This window comes from Oenanthe melanoleuca, chromosome 1, assembly GCF_029582105.1.
Source record: "Oenanthe melanoleuca isolate GR-GAL-2019-014 chromosome 1, OMel1.0, whole genome shotgun sequence".
NCBI lineage: Eukaryota > Metazoa > Chordata > Aves > Passeriformes > Muscicapidae > Oenanthe > Oenanthe melanoleuca.
Genome location: NC_079333.1, coordinates 33,040,365 through 33,062,108, shown reverse-complemented (window position 1 = coordinate 33,062,108; position 21,744 = coordinate 33,040,365). Strand labels below are relative to the sequence as shown.

At 37.3% G+C, this 21,744-nt stretch overlaps 1 protein-coding gene across 15 annotated transcripts in view; it reads right to left on the bottom strand.

The window, feature by feature from the left end:
- The window catches only part of DLG2 (discs large MAGUK scaffold protein 2), a 963,673-nt gene that overhangs the window by 306,585 nt on the left and 635,344 nt on the right, over positions 1–21,744 (bottom strand). For all 15 annotated transcript variants that reach the window (XM_056503649.1, XM_056503680.1, XM_056503673.1 and 12 more), the window contains one exon: positions 8,704–8,828. In XM_056503649.1, coding sequence (XP_056359624.1) covers positions 8,704–8,828 — 125 coding nt within the window. The remainder of the gene's footprint in view (positions 1–8,703; positions 8,829–21,744) is intronic.

The window sequence follows — 21,744 nt, the reverse complement described above, 5'->3', positions numbered from 1 at the left end:
ATCCCAGGTTCAGGATTTTTACAAGTACTTTTCATCTGGGCCTCTCAAAGGGCTTTGCAAATATGAACTCGTTTTAGCTTCACAACAACCCCCGTGAGGCAAAGATAATGATCACTGTATCCATTTTACAAATGGGGAAACTTGAGCACAAAAGAAGAAAAGTGTTGCCAAAGATCAGGCCCAGCAAGTTGAGCACAAAACGAAGCAGCACTGCCATCCCTGTGCTTGCACTGACAAGCAGAAAACCCTCCCTCCTGCTTTGGTGTGCTTGGAACAGCTATTCCCAACATAGGTGCAGCCTTAAAACGAATGGAGGAGGAGAAAACACGTTGTTCAAGTTCTGTAGGAAACTCCACCAGCTTCAGAGCATCAGTACCATTAGGTGCATACAACACAGCTGCAACTCAGAGTAGAGTGCAAATAGATTCCTCACAGAGAAACCACCAAAGATTGTTGGTGTTACTGTGATTTGGAGTAACACACAGGATGTGAGCAGCACATTGAGACAAAGTTTTCCTACACCTTGCAAGTTTTAGTATCAAACACCCAAGTCATGCTCTAACAGCTGCAATGAAAGTGGAGTAAGGAATGTAACAACGATGATGTACTGCCAGAAAATAGGCTTGGCTAAAGTCTTGGCCAAATTCTTTATCCAAACCACAGCCAGGAGTTTTGACAGAGTATGAACTGTCTCCCCATGTACTGGTGGTTTTGGCTGTCAGAAACAAAATGTTGACCAAGTTTTTTCTTAGCAGTTTTAAAATCAGATCTTCACTGCATAAAAGAAACTTTTTTTTTTTTTTAACGGTCACTTAAAGTAAGTTTCTTTTTTCATCTAAAATCTTGTTTTCAGGTTTCATGGAAACTGAAAGAAATTAAAAATTCAATAGCACCCCAAAGGGTTACACCTGTTGAGTACAGGAAGAGACATGAAATATTTTTTCCTTGACTAATACTAGAATCCACAGAACGCTGATGATTTCTACGGTATGCAACCACAGAAAGCTTCTTACTCCAACCAATTGTCACTGAGCTATTCAAACTTGTAACTGCAGTATCAGTGCAAACATGTTGATGAAATAATCACTTGGATTTGGCTGCATGGTGCTGTTCTGCTACTGCAGCACTCTGGGGTGACTGTAATTCAGGCAGGATGGGTAATAATGGAACTCTCTGGAGAGAGACCTGAATTCCCAGTGCAATGGGCATTACATAAGCTAGAGTCCTAGCACCATGCTAATTTGTTTAAGAGTTAGTCACAAGAAGTGGAATTCAATTAGTGGAAAACAGCTCAAAAATGTACGGGGGAAGGTACTGATGCTTTGTGTTACAAAAGAAAACTATAAAAATGTCCATCACTGATGTCTATAAAGAGGTTCCTAAAATTCATCAGTTTCAAATACCACAATCCAGAGAAGTACCTTTTATTACTCACTAACTTCTATTCTCTTTGCCTGACAGTTTAGCTGTTAAAACATTGTTTTACTTTCCTTGTATCTCATGAAAGAATTTTTACAGCCTGCCACCTTATTTTCAAAATAGGAAAAGCATAATATAAAGAAAAATAAATAATACAGTATAAAGCAATTCAGAGACACACTGGGGATCTGCAATAGTGAACAAAGAATGCAAACTTCAGATAGGGAAAATAGAGTTAAGAAGGATTCAGCCAAAGAAAAATGAAATGGTGCAGGCAACAGAGAAAAAAATTACGTGATCAAATGTTCATTTGATGATAAAACATACAAGTTGTTAACTGAAAATGTGAGCCATGGTAAGACATGTTCAACTTTGAAAATAACATATGAAAATCAGATTTGGATTTTGTGCCCTGCCTTTTTCATGTAGATCACCCATGGCAATTCTTTTTTTTTCAATTCCATGGTAGGTCAAAAAGGATACACACAGTTACACAGACAAGCAGAGTTAATAAGATCAAACTTCCTAACACAAACCAGGACAGAGTGAACAGTCAATAATTCATGATCTAATTTATGACTGTCTGCAAAGCAAGCATGTTTTGCCTAATAGGGTGAATGCCTCTTTATTAACTTACTGCTAAATTATGTACTGAACTAATAGCATTGTCAGAGGCCTGTAAACAGTGCAGATATGAATCAGTGTTTTGTGGCAGCACCACAATTATAACAACATCCTGAACAAGCCGTGTGCCATTGCACCGCGCACAGACCTGGTACCGATAGGCTTAGTACAAGATCAGAAGTTCACAGGGACTTAGGCAGCTAATCACAAAGCAGACACACTTCTGTTTGATACCTAAGGATGGTGGAATAAAGCCAGTTCCCAAACTGTATTAGAGGCACATGACACGCTTGTAAAGAACATGATCTCTCCTGGGAAGGGCTCTTCGTGTTAATCTGAAAAGGCCCCACAGCATCATTCTCAATTCAATTTTTAGCAAGCAATCTAGAGCTATAAATGGACACCAATGGGCAACAACTGTGTGCCTGCTGCTGGAAAGATCTGGGCTTCAGACTTTTTCTCACAGAAAAGCACAGCCCATGGCTGTCTGTTATATAACCATCTCTCAGGTGGGGACTCACTTCTGCTTCCTCTCCTCCCTTTCTTCTTTCCTTTGAGTTTCTCAGGTAAACTGCACACAATACCAGTGTTTTTCAATTCCAGTTTCAATCTTTAAATTAATAGCATGATGTCACAGTTTCTCCAGTTCCATTTTAGTGAAACACAGACTTATTTTAGATTTTTGATCAGAAAACAATCTTTTTTCTCCCCCTACAAATATCCACAAGAAAGGATCTTCAGAGTTCCTCTCTTGCTACATATAGCTAGCTAAATTTATAATCTTTGACACTTTACAGCAGGTTAGTTGACAACTGAAAAGAACACCAATCTAATTTTTTTAGAGCCTTTGCTGGTAGGCATTTAACTGAAGCCTTTAAGGCACAGAAACATGAGAGAAGGAATCACTACTCTATTCCAAGCTTTCTCCCTGATTTACTGGATGACTGAAGGCAAGTTATTTTGCTTCTTGTCTCCTGCCATGAGCGCATGTATAACGTTCCTTCCCTCACACCAAATCGCTTTGAGAGCTGAGGGTGGAAGGGAAATCCAATGGGAAAAACTGACAGGGTGATGGTAGAGCAACACAGAATGCCTAAAAAATGCTGCAGATTTACAATGCTAAACCTCCTAGCAATCAGTAATTGAAGAAAAGGAAAGATACATTAACTAAGGAAAGATGAAAAATGCACAGCCTTAGAAATTTTAACCTATGATATTCACCTAGCTGGGGATATCAGTGCTGCTTCTGATTAGTCTGCCAAAGGTAACTCTCAATTGATCTGATTTTCTCAACATGTTTAAGCTCTCCTTACAAATGCCCACACTCTTAAGGAAAAACAATTGATAGGTTCAAAAATGGGAAGAGACTGGAAAACAGTCTTTCCTAGAAGAAAGAATGAATGAAACAGCCACAGGTCTGGGCAGCTAACCAGGGCAATGTGCATCCTCCCAGGGACAACCAATTTCTTCCCTTGGACTCAGCCCTCCCTCCATCAACCCTCTTTTCTCTTGAGTACAGAGTAGGCTTAAATACTAAAATAACCATTAACCCTTGAAAATCAAGCCCAAGATTGTCTAAATCTATCTCACAGTCCTGTGAATTAACTTGTTCATATTCCATCACATATACAATAACTGACTTTTGTATCACAGGTTCAGTAAGATTCCTGTAACCAAGTGATTGGTAGAAAATGTAAGACTTGAATTCTTGTTCTATACAATATGCTTTTATTTATTTTTTAGATTCTCAAGACCTCCTGAAACTTTCATTTTCAAACCTATCTTTCAAGAAGGAAAAGTGTATTTTTGATAGCAATATATGAGGAACTCATATGACCCTTTCATTCCTGTAGAGCAAGAAAGATTTTTGAGAAAGCTATCTCTACCATAAAATCAAATTTAGACTGTGAGAAACTATAATCAGCAAGAGTGATTCTTGACTCAAAAAGCTTTGATTTATGATTGTTAAAAATGCATTATTATTTTGTGAGTCTGTGCTCTTTTAAACTTAACCATAATTGAAAACTTCGTGTTATTCTTTTAGGTTTTTTTTTTCCCCCAATCAAGTTCTGCCACTAAACTGTGCTTCAAGTTCCATAAGCTGATCACTCTTATTCTCACAGAATGATGAATGGTTTTATATGCTGCCTTTTAGAACCCAGAGGTTCACGTATGATAGATAAGCCAAAAGAAGTAACCACTGAATATTATATTGAAGTTCTTTGCTTTATGTAGGCAATTGAAACAAACACTGGTTGTTTTTTTTTTCTCTGACACAAACACAAATAAAACAGGCACTGAGCCATAATTACTATAATCCTCTTTCTTACAGAGAAGAAAAGAAGTCTAAATTCAGAGCTTCTTTACTAAAAAGTAGATGTTTGTCCACAGACAACCAACATTAATGAGATAGAAGCAGAAGTTTTTATGCATCAAAAGTACTAAATCGAACTGTTGAGAGAAATTCTCCCTCAAGTCAGTGGGAATGACTGCTACTTTCAGAGGGTTTATATTCTCTGTCTATCCCTGACTTGAAACTGAAATCTTCAGGGAAACATGGCATGAAGCATTCAGAGAAAAACATCTCCATTTAGTTCCAAGGTTATTATGGTCACATTTAGCTAAATAATTGCATCTAAAATAGTTCTTAAAATTCCATCAAGTTATAAATTTTATACTATTTACTATATATGAAATTATTTTCTGTATATTATATGGACTGCATAAAAGATTTCACAGCTTTATTTTGAAAGATGAGGAGTTAGTGTACTGACCTAAATATCTTCTAAAATCTGAGTTGTGCAGTGTGATGGCTCTTACACTAGTTCTACATGTCAGGGCATTTCAGGGGGTGTAAGTAGCACATAAAAATATCCATTAGTACTTCCTTGAGGAGACACTGGAGGGGGTGCTGATCACCTCTCTCTGGTGACCAGCAATAGGATGTGGGGAAAAGGAATGAAGCTGCTCTGGGTAAATTCAGACTAGACACGAGGAAAAGATTCTTCATTCAGAGCATGGTCTGTCCCTGGAAGAGGCTTCTCAGTGAATTGGTTGTGGCACCACATCTGGCAGAGCTCAAGGAGCAGCTGGACAATGCTCTCAGTCACATGGTTTAATTTTAGTATGAAATAAGCAGGGAGTTGCATTGGGAGGACACAACTATCCTTATGGTTCCCTTCCAACTTGAAGTATCCTGTGGTTCAATGCTCCTCTGATTTTTGAAAGTTCAGGAAGTCACTCAAAAAGGGGAATTTTTTTTTAAGATGAGTGAAGTCTAAAGTGGCTGATAATTGCTATTTTTCAAGCAGAGATATGGGTCATGAAGTGATGCAAACCTGCACTATGCACTGTACCTACAGTCAATGAAAGTAGCGTTCTCCACTAAAGGAAAACCCTAGGAATTTAACCACCTTTGTTTCAGGCTCACACACAGGTTTGATTCACAAGAGTAATCTGCAGATTTGAAGAACAACTCAGGCTGGAAAGGACCATTGGAGGTTATCTAGTCCAATCTCCTGCCCAAAGCAGGACCAATTTGAAAGTTCAATCGTATAGCTTAGGACTTCACCAAGGTGAATTTTGAACCTCTAAGAGGAGAGATTCCATAATCTCATAGAATCACCACTTACATTAAAGAGATCTTTTTTGTCCTCAGACACAACTGGAATTTCCCTTATTGAAACATGTGTCTGCTGCCCCCAATCCTTTCTTTGTGCATCTCTGCTCACCTTGATGCTGGTCTTCAGTGCTGCCAGAGCACACTGCTGGCTCGGGCCAAATTAAAGAATCACAGTGTCACTTAAGTTGGAAAGCACCTCTTGGGATCCCACCATCAAACCCTCTCCACTGAAGCAAGTTTACTTGCTTCAGGTTGTCCAGGAACATGTTTAGTCAGGTTTTAAATATCTCCAAGAATGGACACTCCACAATTTCTCTGAGTTACTTGTGCCCACAAAAAAGTTTCCTGATGATAAGATGAATTTTCTGTGCTTGTTGTCCACTGCTTCTTGCCCTGTTACTGGGCACTACAGGTAAAAGTCTGGCTTCTTTATCTTCACTCCCTCCCATCAGATGTTTACACCTGATATTTATGTACTTATAACTATACATCTACCACTGGAGAGTTAAGCCTTCCCAGATGCAGTAGGCTGCATCTGCTTTTGTTGGACTTGAAGTGAAACTTCAGTTGACCTACTCCACCCCTATCAATCCATACATTAATGTCAAATATTCCCGAGGGTCTGGAGCATGAAGTCAATTTCTTACAGGTCGCTTTCATAGTCTTGCTGTTTGAAGAACTTCTCTCAGCTAACTTAGATCAAAGGGACGTCATGTAAAATGCAGTGGAAGTGATTTTACAGGCTTTTATGATTAAAAGCAGACTAGATACAGAAGCCAGTTCAGACAGCCCACACTGCTATATAATGTAGAGTATCTGCAGGCAGAGTAGGAAAGAAAAGCAGACAAAAAAGTGTATTTTTTTCATTCTATAAACACCAATTTCTCATTCTCAGGTAATTAAAACCTGGGCTTTTGCTAAGAAACTTATACTATCTCTACTCTTAGTAGTTGTTACTGCATGTTGTTAAGTTTTTGGTCCTGTAGAGTGGCTCTAGCTGATAAAATCTTTGTTATGAAAAATTCATTATCCTCTAAGTCAGTGGAGACTGCTCCAGGATATGGTTCTTCAGTGGCATATCCGTAATGGCCACTGATAACTACATTTTCAGGTGTTCCTAAAAAGTGGTAGGATTGTGACTTTGCAGCAAAGTGAAGTCCATTTGCCAATAAAACAAGGAAAGGAAGAATCTTTTTAAAATTGGAGAGTAGGAAGAATGGCCATGCCAAATATATGCTTAAAACATTATACAAGTCTTAATATCTATACCTGTACTGCTAAACTTTTATTACAAAACAAAAAGTTTGCCACATCTAATCTTAAAATGGATTAATGAATTGCCTTTGTATGCTACTTTTTGTGGGTTTAGAAGATCTTTCAAAGATGTTTACAACACAGACGTAATAATGAGTTAAATTTACAGTAGTTATTTAATACAGAGATGAGTTATGAAATATTTGATTTCTTACAAAGATAGCAAAATACTGCTATCACCTCTGTCTTCTTAATATTTTTAACTAAAAGAGCTTTCATTTGTAATTAAAAATTCTACCAAATAGGTACTAAAAATTCTACTAAAAAGGTCACTGCTTTTTGCAATGAATTCTTTCTTTTTAGGAGAAAGGCAGTTTCAGCTTTATGTTATTTATCATGTCTAATTCTATACCACCATTTCCAAATACTGCTGTTACTTTATGCTGTGTTTTCCATGAAGCTCATGTGGCCTAATGCAGACATTTACAGTACAGATCAATACAACTGGTCTAGGCAAAGAAACTCCTTTTCATTTGGGTCACCAATGAAAATACAGGCTCTTTTATTCTTCTCTTCTATTTTAGGCATTGACTTTAGGATGAAGTAAATCACAACCTAGAAATGCTAAGGTTTTTCTTCACTATTGAGAGACTAGCTTGGGGGTAGATAGCTGCATTTTAGTCACAGTTACGTGATATTAGCCCAATTCCTTTTATCAGCAATCTTAGTTAAATCTAAATTCTTCAGGCACTGCTAATCACCATGACTCCTCATCGCTATCATAGTAAAAAAAAAAAAAAAAATACATTTCCAAAATCAAATTACTAATGCAGCATAAGAAATACCCCAAACTTTCCCTTTCAACTGGCCAACTCCCCTTACTTTTAGCATTGAATTAAAGGAAAAGGCTTCAGGAAAAAATGTTGCTACCATCTGGTACATTTTATGAATTTTATGCCATCTGTTTTCGTCAAAGGCTCTCAGAGCCGATTTCAGTGCTGAGACAATGAAAGCATCAGAATTTCATCCCAAGTTTCTCTAGTTAACTTAGCTTTTTGGAGCATTAGCAGGGTGCACAACCAACAGTAAGGTGGCAGCCTCTGGAATAGATGGAAGCCTTTCTGCATTCAGTCCATAAGGAAAGACAAGCACAAGGATTTCTGTGGTTCCTCTTGTCTAAGGGAGATGCTGCCATGTATTTGAGAACCCCATCAAGGGATCTGTATGTTTGTTTGGGGATCTAAAGCAACAGACCACTCTGGAGATGACTCAGAACGTACAGCACACCCATCACATCCTCATGGAATAAAATAATATTTGAAAACAGTGGTAAACACATCTCACTACTGCAGCCAAATAACAGGAAGCATCTACAAATAGCTATGACTATTTAGCAATGGCTTTGTAGTTTGGGAAGTCTTGATAGCCTAATGTATAAGACCAATGTGTAGTTCTTCAGCCATGAACACACAAAGGCCAGACAGAGAAACTTGCATGCTGATATTCAGGATTCCTCCTGCTGCCCCCATCTTACCTTTTGCACTGAAGTAAATACCTGGTACTAAGAAGGGGGTGGCACCACCAAATGCCCTCTATTATATAGGATTTAACTACCCTTATTCAGTTGCTCTAAGGTTCTTCAATCAGCTGTCTTAGCAGAGACTCCAGTCATGTCATTTACTTCCCCTGACCCATGAAAGATTCAGTTGGCATGTGGCTCCCAGAGAACAATTATAATAATTATGCATTTTGTTTCCAAACACATGTAATAATTTTGGTTTTACCTGAGTCTTCCATCCTCTGCTGCAGCTCCTCCTGGTATAATCTTAGTAATGAATATCCCAGGATCATCCCCAATGTGTGGGTTATCTGTTCCTCCAGCAATACTGAACCCCAGGCCAGAATTTCCCTGGAAAAATAGTAAAACGTAAATTCATCACTCAGATGCTAGATTTCTACAGAATTCATTGCACTGCATGAACAAAGTATCCTGGCTTCTTAAAGAAAGCACTTGATTTGGCAACTCCATACTTGAAGGCAGGTGACTCAGTCAGAAAAAATTAATTGTCAGTTAAAGAACAGAGGCTGTGAACAGAAAGATTTCCTGGAGTTAATGACAGAGTTAATGGATACTCCTACAGAAACAGGATTTGACCTAAATTTGTTTTCAAAAGCAGTCACATAAATTAGCATCTGAACTCCAATATTAATTCATCCAAGTCAATGAGAGCTAGAGGCTAAAAACATTTCAGAGCTTTGAAAAAAGACTTTCAAAATGACTGTCATTTATAAACAGAAAAAATGAAAAATATTTAACTCTGAAGTATTTTACTACACTGGTTTCTGTTCACACCAGTTTCTGTTGAAGACTGACATGCTTTAAAAAAACAAACAAAAAAAATCCACAAAACAAGAGTACTTCTTTCATCCTACTGATCTGCTAGGACAAAATGTTTGAAAGACATTACAAGACTCTACTGAATAATCTCACTTATGGTTCCTAATATTCATAAGAATACCATGAAAGATAAACAGGTATATACACACATACGTACTCTTGCAAATTAAGTCACTGTTTTCCACACACATTTCAAAATCACAATTCTAATTATTTTTTGAAAGTATATATTGATTATGATTTTCTATATAAGTCAACCTTAAGTACATGTTTTTGTTTTGTTTTTTTTTTCCATGTGAATTAACTTTTTTTCCCAAGGGATTCTTTCTAATTTACAGAAAGGTAGATGCAGTTTAAGAACCCTGTATGCATAGGAGTGTCATAAAATTCAATGTAAAGGAGTGTCATAAAATTCAATGCAATGCTTGTATCTTTAATGGTCTCTAAGCCAAAAGTATTTTCCGCTAGGTATTCAGACTTAACACAGCGATCTAACTACATATATCTTGCAGAATATGTACTGAAAATGAAGTATATTAGGATACTAAAATACTGTTCTTTCACCAGCTTCTCAGACTCTTAGGAGTTTGTTCTTTTTACTGCTGCTTGTGGTCACGTATCTAGTTCTGTTCTATTGAAAAAATTTATTAATAAAAATGGCACCTCCATACATTTATTTTCTAAGTAATTTAAATCAAATGTCACTTCTGCATTTTTCAACTGTACTTCATTCAATGTGATGCATTTTGTGTGAAAGCCTTCGTGTAGCCTGCCTGCAGCACGTCAGATTCAGAATGCTGCTATCAGTATTCTGCATTCACAAGAAATGCAGTTCTTGTTACCCAAGAGATGTACACAAAATGTGCAGCTCTGCAATCAGCATATAATTGTGAACTAATTTATAATCCAATGAAATGGATTTAGGACTGCACATATGGTAATGCTTCTCAGCCAGCTATAATATGGAAATCATTATAGTATTGAAACACTCTGTATATATTTTCTGTAGTTAGCAAACACCTCCAGGCCAGCATTATAAATCTTTGATTCAAACTCCTTTTCATCATTAGGATCATCTCAGATTCAGGTTATTCGCCCAATATTTTAACACGTCTCATTATACAGCACATTTTACAGTAACATGCACTCTCTAAGTACTTTAGAAGTATTTTCCTGAGATCCTTTCTATGTGTCATATTATTAATTAAGCTAACTGTCCAACACATAGGAAAGAAAAAAAAACCTACTTATACATACTTCAGGAAGCCTGGAACAAAAACCCTAAAACAGTAGTAAAACCAAGGGCAAATTTCTAGAAATTTTGCGTAATACCTGATTTGCAATCAAAAACAATCCCAACAAACCTCTAAAAATAAAATTTTTGTGTTTATTCTTAATTTGAAAGAGATTTAAAACATATGCAACAATCTGTGTTTCTAGAAAGAGGTAGATTTCCAAATCTCCAAATCCTGGTTTTGATAGGTAAAGGCAAAGAGGAGGGTAACAAGGCTCAAATCAGGGCATAATTATTAGCACAAGACACAGACAGCCACACTGTAATTCAAAAAAATGTGTCTGAAGAGCTTTATGCCTGTTATGTGTGGCGTGCTTAGCTACAGTTCATCACATAAAATGCGTTAGATTTTTTAGGAGGAAATAATTTCTACACTCTTCTCCTCCCACTGTATCTTTCTCCATTAACATTTTAGAGCTAAAAAATGCCAGCAATGCTGGCTGTAAGCAGTGATGTGGTAACATTGCTACACACTTCTCAGGAGAATTAGTGCTATCCTTGACATTTATCCATAAATGTGCATCTGTTATACTGCAAGGCTGTTCTGATTCTGCCCCTTAGGAGCAACGTTTTAAATGCACAGGGCAGCACTCCTCACTGGCACTTCTGTATCCAGACAATTTCAAGCGATTATTCTAGCTGCAGTCCTTGACTTGATCAACAGGATCAACAAGCTGTAAGGCACGAGCTGCCTCAACAAATAGGTGCATCCCTGCAAGGCTTTACTGCACCAGAAACTCGCTGCAAAACTTGACAGCAATTACACCTCTTTTTCCCTACTATAGTTTATGAAGGGTCGGCTTGCCTACATGGAAAAATCTTCTTTGTACCTCAGATCAAAGCCTCAAGGCTAAAAGCATAGCTACAATCACTCATGGCTTTTTGAGAGCCTTGGTTTGAAAAACACTGCAATAGGAACATTCAGTTCAAAGCTACTGCATTTCAGTTCTGAGCAGCTATATGATGTGCAGATGTCTCCTCATGCCTTGTGCTCCATGCTCTGCGTTCAGGATGCAGGTCCACCAGCACACTGTGGCTGTACTAAAATCTCATTGCCCTTGCCAAGCTGTAATTCCAAGTTCCAGTAACTACTGTTTACTATTGCAATGCCTCCTGAACATTTCCACAAGGCTTGGTTCCCCACCCTTTAGTTTTTGCACCTCCTTTGTCCCCATTCCAGAAAAACAAAAGCGCATGGTAATTATCTTCACAGCTTTTCTTGGCGTATCTGTCTCCCTCCCATTTCATGTTAACCAATGAAAATTCCATCCCTCAGCCCAAAACAACAACTGAACCATCACTTAGCCATGGCATTTCCCAAGGTGGAACGTTCATGCTTTCTCTCGTGCTGATTCATGTTTGGGAGTGGTTCCCCATAAATATCTGTCAAGTTAATTCACTGTACTCTTTCTACTCCAAGCCTTACATCTCTTGGATGCTTACAAAGCAAGTTAACAATGAGCTCAGAGGCCTGGTGACAATGCAGATAAACCCTAAGAACTAACAGCAGCTGAAACAGAGGAGAAATACTCCACTGATACTTCTTAACTGAGATTCATATTTAGGCCTAAATAGCTTGCCTGCTTTATTTCAGGATCCTTCAGCAGAAGAAATCTATGCAAAGGGACATAAGGGACAACAGAAGTTTGAACAAGCCTCAGACCAACAAACTTTTAATATTATGGCTCAAACATCATTATTAGCATGTCCAAATATATATATATATATATATAAATATAATATACATATATACACACATACATACAAAGATAATTCCATGATTCTCCATAAGGATTCATAACCAAATTATTTTAAGCTTAATTCTTATTAAGTAAATTCTCTCTTGATGTAAATCTTTCCATCTCTTTGTCCAAGCTCTCAATTTCTACTACTATAAAAACCTCATATAATTAGATACTGACTATACTGACTATACAAGGAAGATTTGCATAAAATTGCAGAGCAATAGATGGATGAATGTACTTTTTAATTGTTAGTTACTTTCTTACTACCTTCCCCGCCTTTTGTTGCAAGGCTCCAATCATGTACACAGACTGACAAGAGGCTTAGAACAGCACAACATGCCCAGTTTGGTTTAAACAAAATACTGCCTGAGTTTCCTCCTATTCATGCTAGATATTTCATGCTTCTCAGGGATTTACCACCAAGCTCAAATTTGTCTCTTGGCTCAGCTTTACCTTTCAAACACAGAAAATTAGGTCAAACTACCACATCAAAACAATTTTCTTGCAGCCCAGCCCCTGAGGCCATCTTCCTGCACTCCTGTGAAAGGAAGGTCAGCACTTCGTCTTGAGGTTTATTACACCTGCCTGCCTCCTTTATGACTTTCTCAAATGGGGCTCTGCACACCAGAAGGACCATCTGAGTTCTTTATAGCTCAGCCTGAGCAGAGATGAGGTCTGGCTGTATTTCTGCTGGCCCTGGGGTGCAGACACCCTCTGACAGCCACAGAGTGTGACTGCGGATGGCTGGTGTTACACCTTCCCCCAGCACTGAAACACAACACTTGGGGACAGAATGAGATGACAGATTATTCACATGCCAGGGAAAGAAAATAAAACCTGTAAGTTGTGGCCAGTTTGAATCTCTTCCCTCTAGACTGTTATACTTACAAATAACAACCACAAAAATAAATAAAAACCCGCAGCAGGTACTAGTTTTGGGTAGCCAGGAGGCCTTGAGACCAATCCTTCTTCTAGCTTAGCCTTCCATCTTTTGTTCTCCTTTTACACACTTCTATGAGCAGCCATATATCAGGCTGCAACTTCATAAGGCTGCAGCCTTTTTATTTTGTCAGTAATTGATAGAAGTGCTCCACACTGACTTCTGTAGGAACAGAGTTTAGCTGACACCAAGAGCTACTGAGTTATTTTCCCATGACATTGCAGCTCACCATGGATGATAGCCTTCACTACAATTCTGTAATTTATTTTGTCCTTATATTGCCTCATTTGTCTCTTTTTTTCTGCTCAAGGCCCGTATTTGCCTTAGAAGAAAGTCTGACTAAGAATGATGCAAAGTCATTCAGTCTTTAACAAAATCATGGAATAATTTAACTCCAAGAAGCAGAAACAATATCAGAAATGCATATCAAGAGCAGACTGAGTACTTTCCTGAAAAAGGGATTGTGTTTTACAATACAAGTGATTTGTATTTTACTGTGTTAAACAGGCTTATCACAATCACACAGAAATTGTTCTCCAGTCAAATTTCTTTTTAATTCTAATCAATAGGGTGACAGCAGAACTCACATAGATGCTTTTTGAGTGAGTTAATTACTCAGTGCACCTAAAATAATTTCTCATATTCTTATGAAGTGACATGATTTTGAAAATCTCTAGCGTTCAAGTAAGAAAAAAAAATAGTTGAACTTCACAGAATTCACTCCACTATTGCTGCAACCTCACCCCGACACTGCAGCATATCAGGCATGTTTCAGAGTCCATCAGTCAGGGAAAAGCCAAAGACAGAGGGAGTAACTATATTTCCCAAAATGTTTTCTAGAGGATGAAAGCTGTTTCAGGTGACAACACATACTCCCAAAGTCTCTATTACTGAAATGATCTTCGTGTTTAATTTTGGCTTTTTTCCCCCACTGGTTTAAGATTTTTGGGTTTTTTGCCTCTAGACTTCCTACCTCTACTCTGGTGTTCATAGCCAAACTTGAGGAATGCTTTTCTCTCTCCCATCTTTTACAGATGCCTTTAAAGTATGAATTGCTGCCTGAACTTGCAGGTTTGATCAGAGCAAGTTCAGTCAAGAGAATGTTCACAGAATGGTAGCTGACTCATTCCTAGATTCCTAAAGCCATGCTATGTTTTTTATTGCCTTCCATTGTTAAAGACCCTATCAACTTTGCTACTGATGCTCCTTAAAAAGTTGTCTGTTGCATTTTACAATGGGAATTATCCTTCAGCTGTTCAAGAGCACTGGTGATCTGTAGGTTCAGAAAATCCAAACCTTTCTTGAGTCTAAGTAATGCTGGTTTTATCTTGTGCAACATTTCAAAATACTTAAATACAAAGAAGCTATATCCTGTGAAGGCAGTGTAGACTTGGCATTTATTCATCAGAATTTCCTAATTTCACATACATGTATGAAAATACTAAAGGTTTTCAGTTTTGGCTACTACAGTCAGGGCACTTTCTCATTCTGTAACATACTTTTCTGATACATTGTTGGCTTAGAAATTATGCTCTTTAAATATTTATTTATTTATTTATTTATTTGGTTTCATTTTTGAGTCTTCTAATGTAGCATGTTCCTTCAAGTAAATGTTGCTGCAAGGAATGTTAATTCATAAACTACTGTTGAGTTTCCTTCAGGTGGTGGGGAAAAGTCCCCTTGCACTATGAAACAATTTGAAACTTTTATACATTGTAGGAAGTTTTTAAAATCTTTTTTACTCATTTTTAATTCTCACATTTCTGCTTAAGTGAAGTCATACCTTTCTTTTAAAAAGTAAAATATGAAACCAATACTTGTTTTCTGCAGATATTCAGATATTAGCCTGAACTACTCAGCAAATTTTTATTATGTACAAAATTAATCCCTCACAGAGTAATTTTTAGTAACAAAAGCTGTTTTTTAAAACACCAGTATCTGAATCTTGGCTAAGATTGTTACCATCTTCAGCTTTGAGTTCTCGCCTCAGGATACTTCCATTTCAGATGAAAAAGCCAAGACCTTCTCCCATGAGACAAAATACCAAGCAAAACAAAAAACCAACAAAACTCCAAAACTCCTTCCAAAAATCACATTCACTCTTGTTCTACAAGACCATTTTTCTCCAAGAAGTACTTGACAGCATGAGAAAGCAAAAGCTAAGAATGAGACTGAGAATGAAAAACTTAGAAAACCATGGGGAATTTTTGTTTTTTGGAAAGGGACAGAAGAAAAAAAAATACAAAGTGCTGTGGGCAAGCAGAGTGAATCAAGTAACACAGTCTACAAATGAGACAAAAGATTGACAACTCTGCCCCTAATTGGCATGGGAGGATTATACACAGACCAGGATTTGCTGTGGTTCTGAAACAGTGTGTGAAAGACTTTCTCTTTTTCTCTGTATTAAAGCAGATAAGGTTACTTAGTTTGGCACCTAAGATGCTTATAAAGAGGAAATACCTCTAGATACACCAAGCCTTTTAAAAAGGATGATCATGTGAGATTGCTGCAAGGATCTGAGTATTTCTGCAGACTTTATTCAGTAAGATTTTTCTCCACAAAGTACTTCTTACCTAAAAAATACAGCTCTCCTTTATTCACCTGACAGTGAATCTACACAGGTTTTTTTTCTACTTTTCACTCAGCCATGCTTAGACTAACATCACATATATATAGTGGGGGTGTTAGCTGTCACTCAGCAATGCCCTGTTCAACAGCACACAGCCACACTGCAAACAGCTTAACACACTAATGCCTCATCCCACTGAAACAAATAGGTGATTTTATAACATGCAACGTACTTTCATGCAGCTCAGGATTTTGATAGAAAATGTTAAACCCACCTACTCAAGGCATTAGGATCTTTAAGACAGGATTCTGCTCTGCAATTCTTTCACAATCTGGCAATTATACTAGCATTGGTTTTTGTGTTCTGAAGAAAGAGTGATACATGCTAAATAACCAAACCATTTTCTGCCACACAGTGCCTGATATTTTTGCCTTCTTCCACTCCAGCACTAATCCCGACACATCTAGTTCTGTGTTTAGATTTCAATCATTCCACTGACGTTTTCAGGTATTTGCACATGCTGTACTGTATTGTACTTCCCTCCAGTGTTTTGTCCAAAGCCCCAGTTTAAAAAGCCTAAACATCAGAGGTGCATTTATGTCTCATTCAGAGAACAAGAACGTTTGCATATTTATCAGAGTACTGTTGAACTCTTTTTCACTTTCAAATCTACTCAAGAGTAACATAATTCATGAAATTCTCACTTCTCCCACGTACACTGGCACACTCCCTAGAGTCAGAGTTTTGAGATTCCACAGTTATATCATGTTCCATATGGTACAGATTTTCATCTCTCACAATGCCATTTGTTTTCAAGCCCCTTATCAGGTTCAGTACATTCATTACAAAACCACAATACACTTGACTACAACTGCTTCATATGCTTATTCTCACTTCAGTGAGTGTGATACCGTTCTCTCAACGCTGCACAAACCAAGTACGGTATTCAAAAAAGATGTATTTCAAAAATGACCCAAGGGATTTTATTTTACATAATACACATGAAATCTACAACACTGTAAAACAACATATCTAGACAAGGAATTAAACCACTTCCAAAGTGAAGCAACTCATGAAAAAGTGATAGTGTGTCCTCTCTTTCTACAGAGATTGAAGCAAAAGAATAGATTCTCTCCAGGTTGGGTTTTCACTATTTTACCTCTATTAAGCCTTTGAGCTGCGACAGACACGTATGCCTATTTTTTTTTCTTCAGTTTGTTTCTTGTACTACCTCAGTAATATCTGTAGGAATTCTTTTCCAGCATTATGGGACCATATGACCTTGCCTGTTCCATCTCAGACAGAGAAATGGGGCAGTATATGTCCTCCTTTAGTTGGCTACAGTGACAGCAAACAAATGTCACAAAAAGCAGTCTGATGAGTATGAGAAAAGTAGTATGAGAGAAAACAAAATATTAAAAAAATTTTATCACAAAATTGGAGGGAAATGCTGGTCCTGGGGAGTGAAAAAATTCCTTCACTTGGGGGGAAAAAACCAAAAGAAATATATGTACATGTCTATCTTTATGTCATGTGGTGTCATGCCAGGCTAGCTGTAGACTACTCATCAGCCAGACCTGAAAGCCTTCTGAGCTCCCAGGGCTCCACAATAGAAAGTGAAATAGTCAGACCAAGGAAAGGAAAGCACTCACTAAGTGATAATAGCAACTTGACATAAGGGAGGTGGGGAAGAGCAGCACACAGAGTAAAACGCTAAAAAGATTTGAAAGAACAGCAAAGCTTCTTCAAGTAGCAAGGTACTTATAAAACTTTGACAGGATCATCACTGGAACTTTCACAATGCAATTATCTGCAAAAACTGAGGAAATTAAGACATGTTTAAATGTAACTCTATGACAGAAGTAGACAGTCACATCTTGTACAAGGACTTAGGGAACAGAAACCTGATTTTACTGAAGCCATGGAAACCAAGAGGGTTTCAGCATATAGTGGTAGCAATTAAAAGGAAAGAAGAAAACTCCTACTGCTGACTTCAGTTCCTCTCTAATGATGACACTTCTCATCCCCTTCTGCTGAAAATCCAGCACTATGAAAACCCCAATGGATCTCTTTAGATTATGTGGAAACTCCTTGGTTAAAGCAGTTTGTAGCTCTAAGTCTTTGTGTTGAAAAACTGCAGCATGCCTACCTAAATGGGCTTATTTTGACAGATTGCACGATCACTACAGCACTGCTGTGCAAAGCACTTAAGGGAATTTGAGACCCCTGAAGTATCACAAGTGTTGGAATAAACCCAAGTTCTAAGCTACTGTCTAAGCCATTGTTCTTTTCCATTTGACTGTCATATTCACAGATGTGAAATGAGTGTATTTAGTAGTTCTTGCAGTTTGATTGGTAGTTTTTGTTTAGCATCTTCTTAAAGAACTTTGACCATTTCTTGGGTTATATTTCTTTACTGGAAGATATATATGCTTAATCATTAAGGTTAAAACTCTGAAATGTTTACATCCACTGTAATATTTTTATAGTATTTTCTTTCCAAATCTTATTTAATCTCTCATCAAAGCAAATGCATGAGAAAAACTCTTCATTTGCTGCCTTATTCAAAATCATGAGCTTCAAGGCATGTAATCTGGAATAAAAAGGCAAACTATAAATGAACTAAAAGACCCCTAGGGCTTAGAAGTTCAAGCACAAATCCTACAGGCAAATAACTGAGTATTCTTGCTGTTGCATCACTTACCTTTCCAACACTGCACCACTCCACTGGCTAAGCATGCAGAGCTTAGCATTACCTTCTCTTTTAATATAAATTAAAGTAAGCTTTTGAAACATATTTATACATTTAATAACAATTAATAATGATTTAATAACACTCAAGACTTCTCTTTCAGGCATTTCCCATGATGCTCAGTTATAGATTTTATAGAGAAGAAATATAATGAAGGACAAATAAAATGCAATTCATTCATTTTCACAGACACACATCTAAATATAATTTTCATAATTTTGTGGTGACCCTATTTTGTTGTACTATTTCATTTCAGTGTCCATTTTTTTCCTTATTCTTAGTAAACCTGACTATGACCCTGAGCAATCTCAAGCAGCTTCAAAGCTGTCTGTTTCTGAGAAAGAGCTTGGACAAGATGACCTCAACAAAATCCTTTCAAACTGAATTATTCTCTGCTTCTATGAAACACAAGTGTCACACATACAAAACATTTTTCAAAATCTGCTGCCAGTCTGGGAATAGTGCAGTCACTAAAAAGTTCCCTTATTAATTTTATCTTAACAATAACATGTATATATCTGCATATATCTCCACAAAAAATAATTTTCCAAGATTTATAAATTCTTAGGAGACTTTTTGACGTGATCTCTATAAATATCAGATGAAACTCACAGCTAAAACTGCACCTTGTAAAAGTTTCACACAAATTTTTGGAAATAAACAAACCAATTTTGTCAAATAAGACATGCACAATTCTTCACATAGAAAAATCAATCTTTCAAGTGTTCTGGGGGAAAGAAGTGAAGAGGAATCTCTAACTACATGTATGCTTGCCATAGTTGGGCAAAACATTCCTTAGGAATATTTTCCTGTCTTTCTAGAAATCAGTTGAGATACGATTCTCTGTTCCTTTACCTACATCAACACTTGTCAAATGTTTAGTCATATTCTCAGTGCACTAAGCACATATATAGACCAGTACACACAATGCTGTGCAACAGATTTAGACTATCACAGCCCAAAGCAGTCATCCAACAACATACAGTATCAGATTTTACTTTTTGTTGTAAATTCAAAGGAATTTTAAAGTTCCCAGGTCCAACTTTTTGTAAGTGTCATGGTCATGAATCATATTGAGTCATATTAAAAATACCTAGGATAAGGTAATAGTAATTTTCAAGTCTAGTAACATTATTTTAAAGGTGTTTGTCAGTGATTCACTGGCAGAGAATAATGGTCTTATGATTCATGGAAAGAAAAAGAAAGTCCCTTTCTCTCCAGCTGTACAGATATCACTTTTGCCTTTTTGGAAGTGGTAGGCATGCAGGCTGGGAAAGAGACAGAGGCTGAGCCAAGTTTCCTACCAGAAGAAAGGAGATCAGACTAGAAATTACCAAAGCACACTTTTTAAGAAGAAAGGCAAAAGTCAACAAAGACATTTTCACTTGATCTCAGACTCCCCATGGAAAGACCAGAGTTGGAGATGCCTCTGGGTCACACACAGATGTGGCTCGCTCACAGATAAGGATATTTAAGTACAGTAACAAGTTTGATGAGCAGAATTTTCAAAAGAATAAACTTATTCCTGTTCCTGTCTGATAGAAATGCTGCCTATTTCAAAAGAAACAGGCAACAGGTAAACACTTTTTGAAAATCCCATCTTTTGTCTTAGTTCCTAACACTTCAGCTCTAGTTCTCAGTCTTAGCTGTATTGTTTTTGTCACCAAAGACCCATTTTGTTGGCTCATTTTAGGAGTAACTACTACTAGATATAAAGGTGAGATTCCTGTTATTAGCAGCATGAAAAACCATGAAAGCCCAGCTTCTACTGTTCCTGGAATATATTCCACATATCACACAGAGAGTAAACTAACAATACAAACTAAAACCTAGAAAAAAATAACCCTTCAGGAAACGAGAAGAATTGTGTGGCTCTGTGAGTATACTTCAATGCAAATGATTTGAAATTTTACACAAAAAATAGTCACAGAAAATAAGCAGTATGTTCCTGATACTATAGCCTCTCTCATGCTAACTTTTCAACAACACTGGAAAAATTTAGAGAAGGAAGCAATTTCAGCTCAAAAGAGTATTATTACTAACTCAGCATTTCTAAGTACCCCCAGCAGTGAAGCTTTTCCTCTTTGTCTCACTCATGAACATGCATATTAACTACTGCTACTTCAAGACTTGTTAATTCCCATGTCCTCCTCCTCCTAAAGGAGAGGGAATTCTCACATCCCCTTCAGAGCTAAGGAATCGTACTGGGTTTTGAAGCACAGCACTGAATATTACCAGCATACTAAAACCCTAAGGAATAACACCCCTAAAATCCTGATTTTTAACATCAGCAGAATATATGGAGCTGCAAGAATGAGGAAAGAATCTTATCTTCTTTTGAATGATTGCACCTTTTTTGTACAAAATAGGTGTAATACATTTTACCTGTCTTTTAAAACATGTTCAGTAGAACATTTTCAATTAGGATAAGCATGCCACATACCCTCTCTCTATACTACATAGAAAGAGACACTTCTGCATTGCAATTCATCAACATGCAAATTGGCACAAGTCAAAATGTTTCACATACATTTATCAGTTGCAATCAACCTTCATTTAATAGTTTCTGAGTCCTGGCATGCAATTTGTGCTCTAAAATGAGACAGAAAATTGAGGTAAGAAAGGGTTTTAAAAAGCAAGAAAGAGAGAATGAGATCAGAATAACCAGCAGGTTGGTGATGAGGAACTCATCTGTGCTGCAAAACCTGAACCAAACTACTGCTCTAAACAGGCACCACTGGGGTTTACATTTCACATGAGTGCCCTAATCACTAGGCACACTATCTCTGATCTAATGAATATATAATTGTATATTCAAAGTGGAACAGGTCCAACAGGAGAAAGACACACCTGAGCAAAAGCAGGCATTCATCACAGACAAAACCCTGTCAGGCAGAGGGAGGCATGTCAATCCCATTTTCCCACACCCTGGATAAGTATTCTTATGATGATTGTGAATGCTCTTCCTTCCACTTTACATATTTCCCCCAAGAAAACTTGTGAAAGAGGAAATTTCTGCCAGAGTGAAGTAGGGGTAAAAAGAAAAAATAGAAGATACCTCAAAAAAGTTGGTGATGAATGTTCTACATCCAACTCTTACCCTGCCATCTGTTATATACAGCCAAAG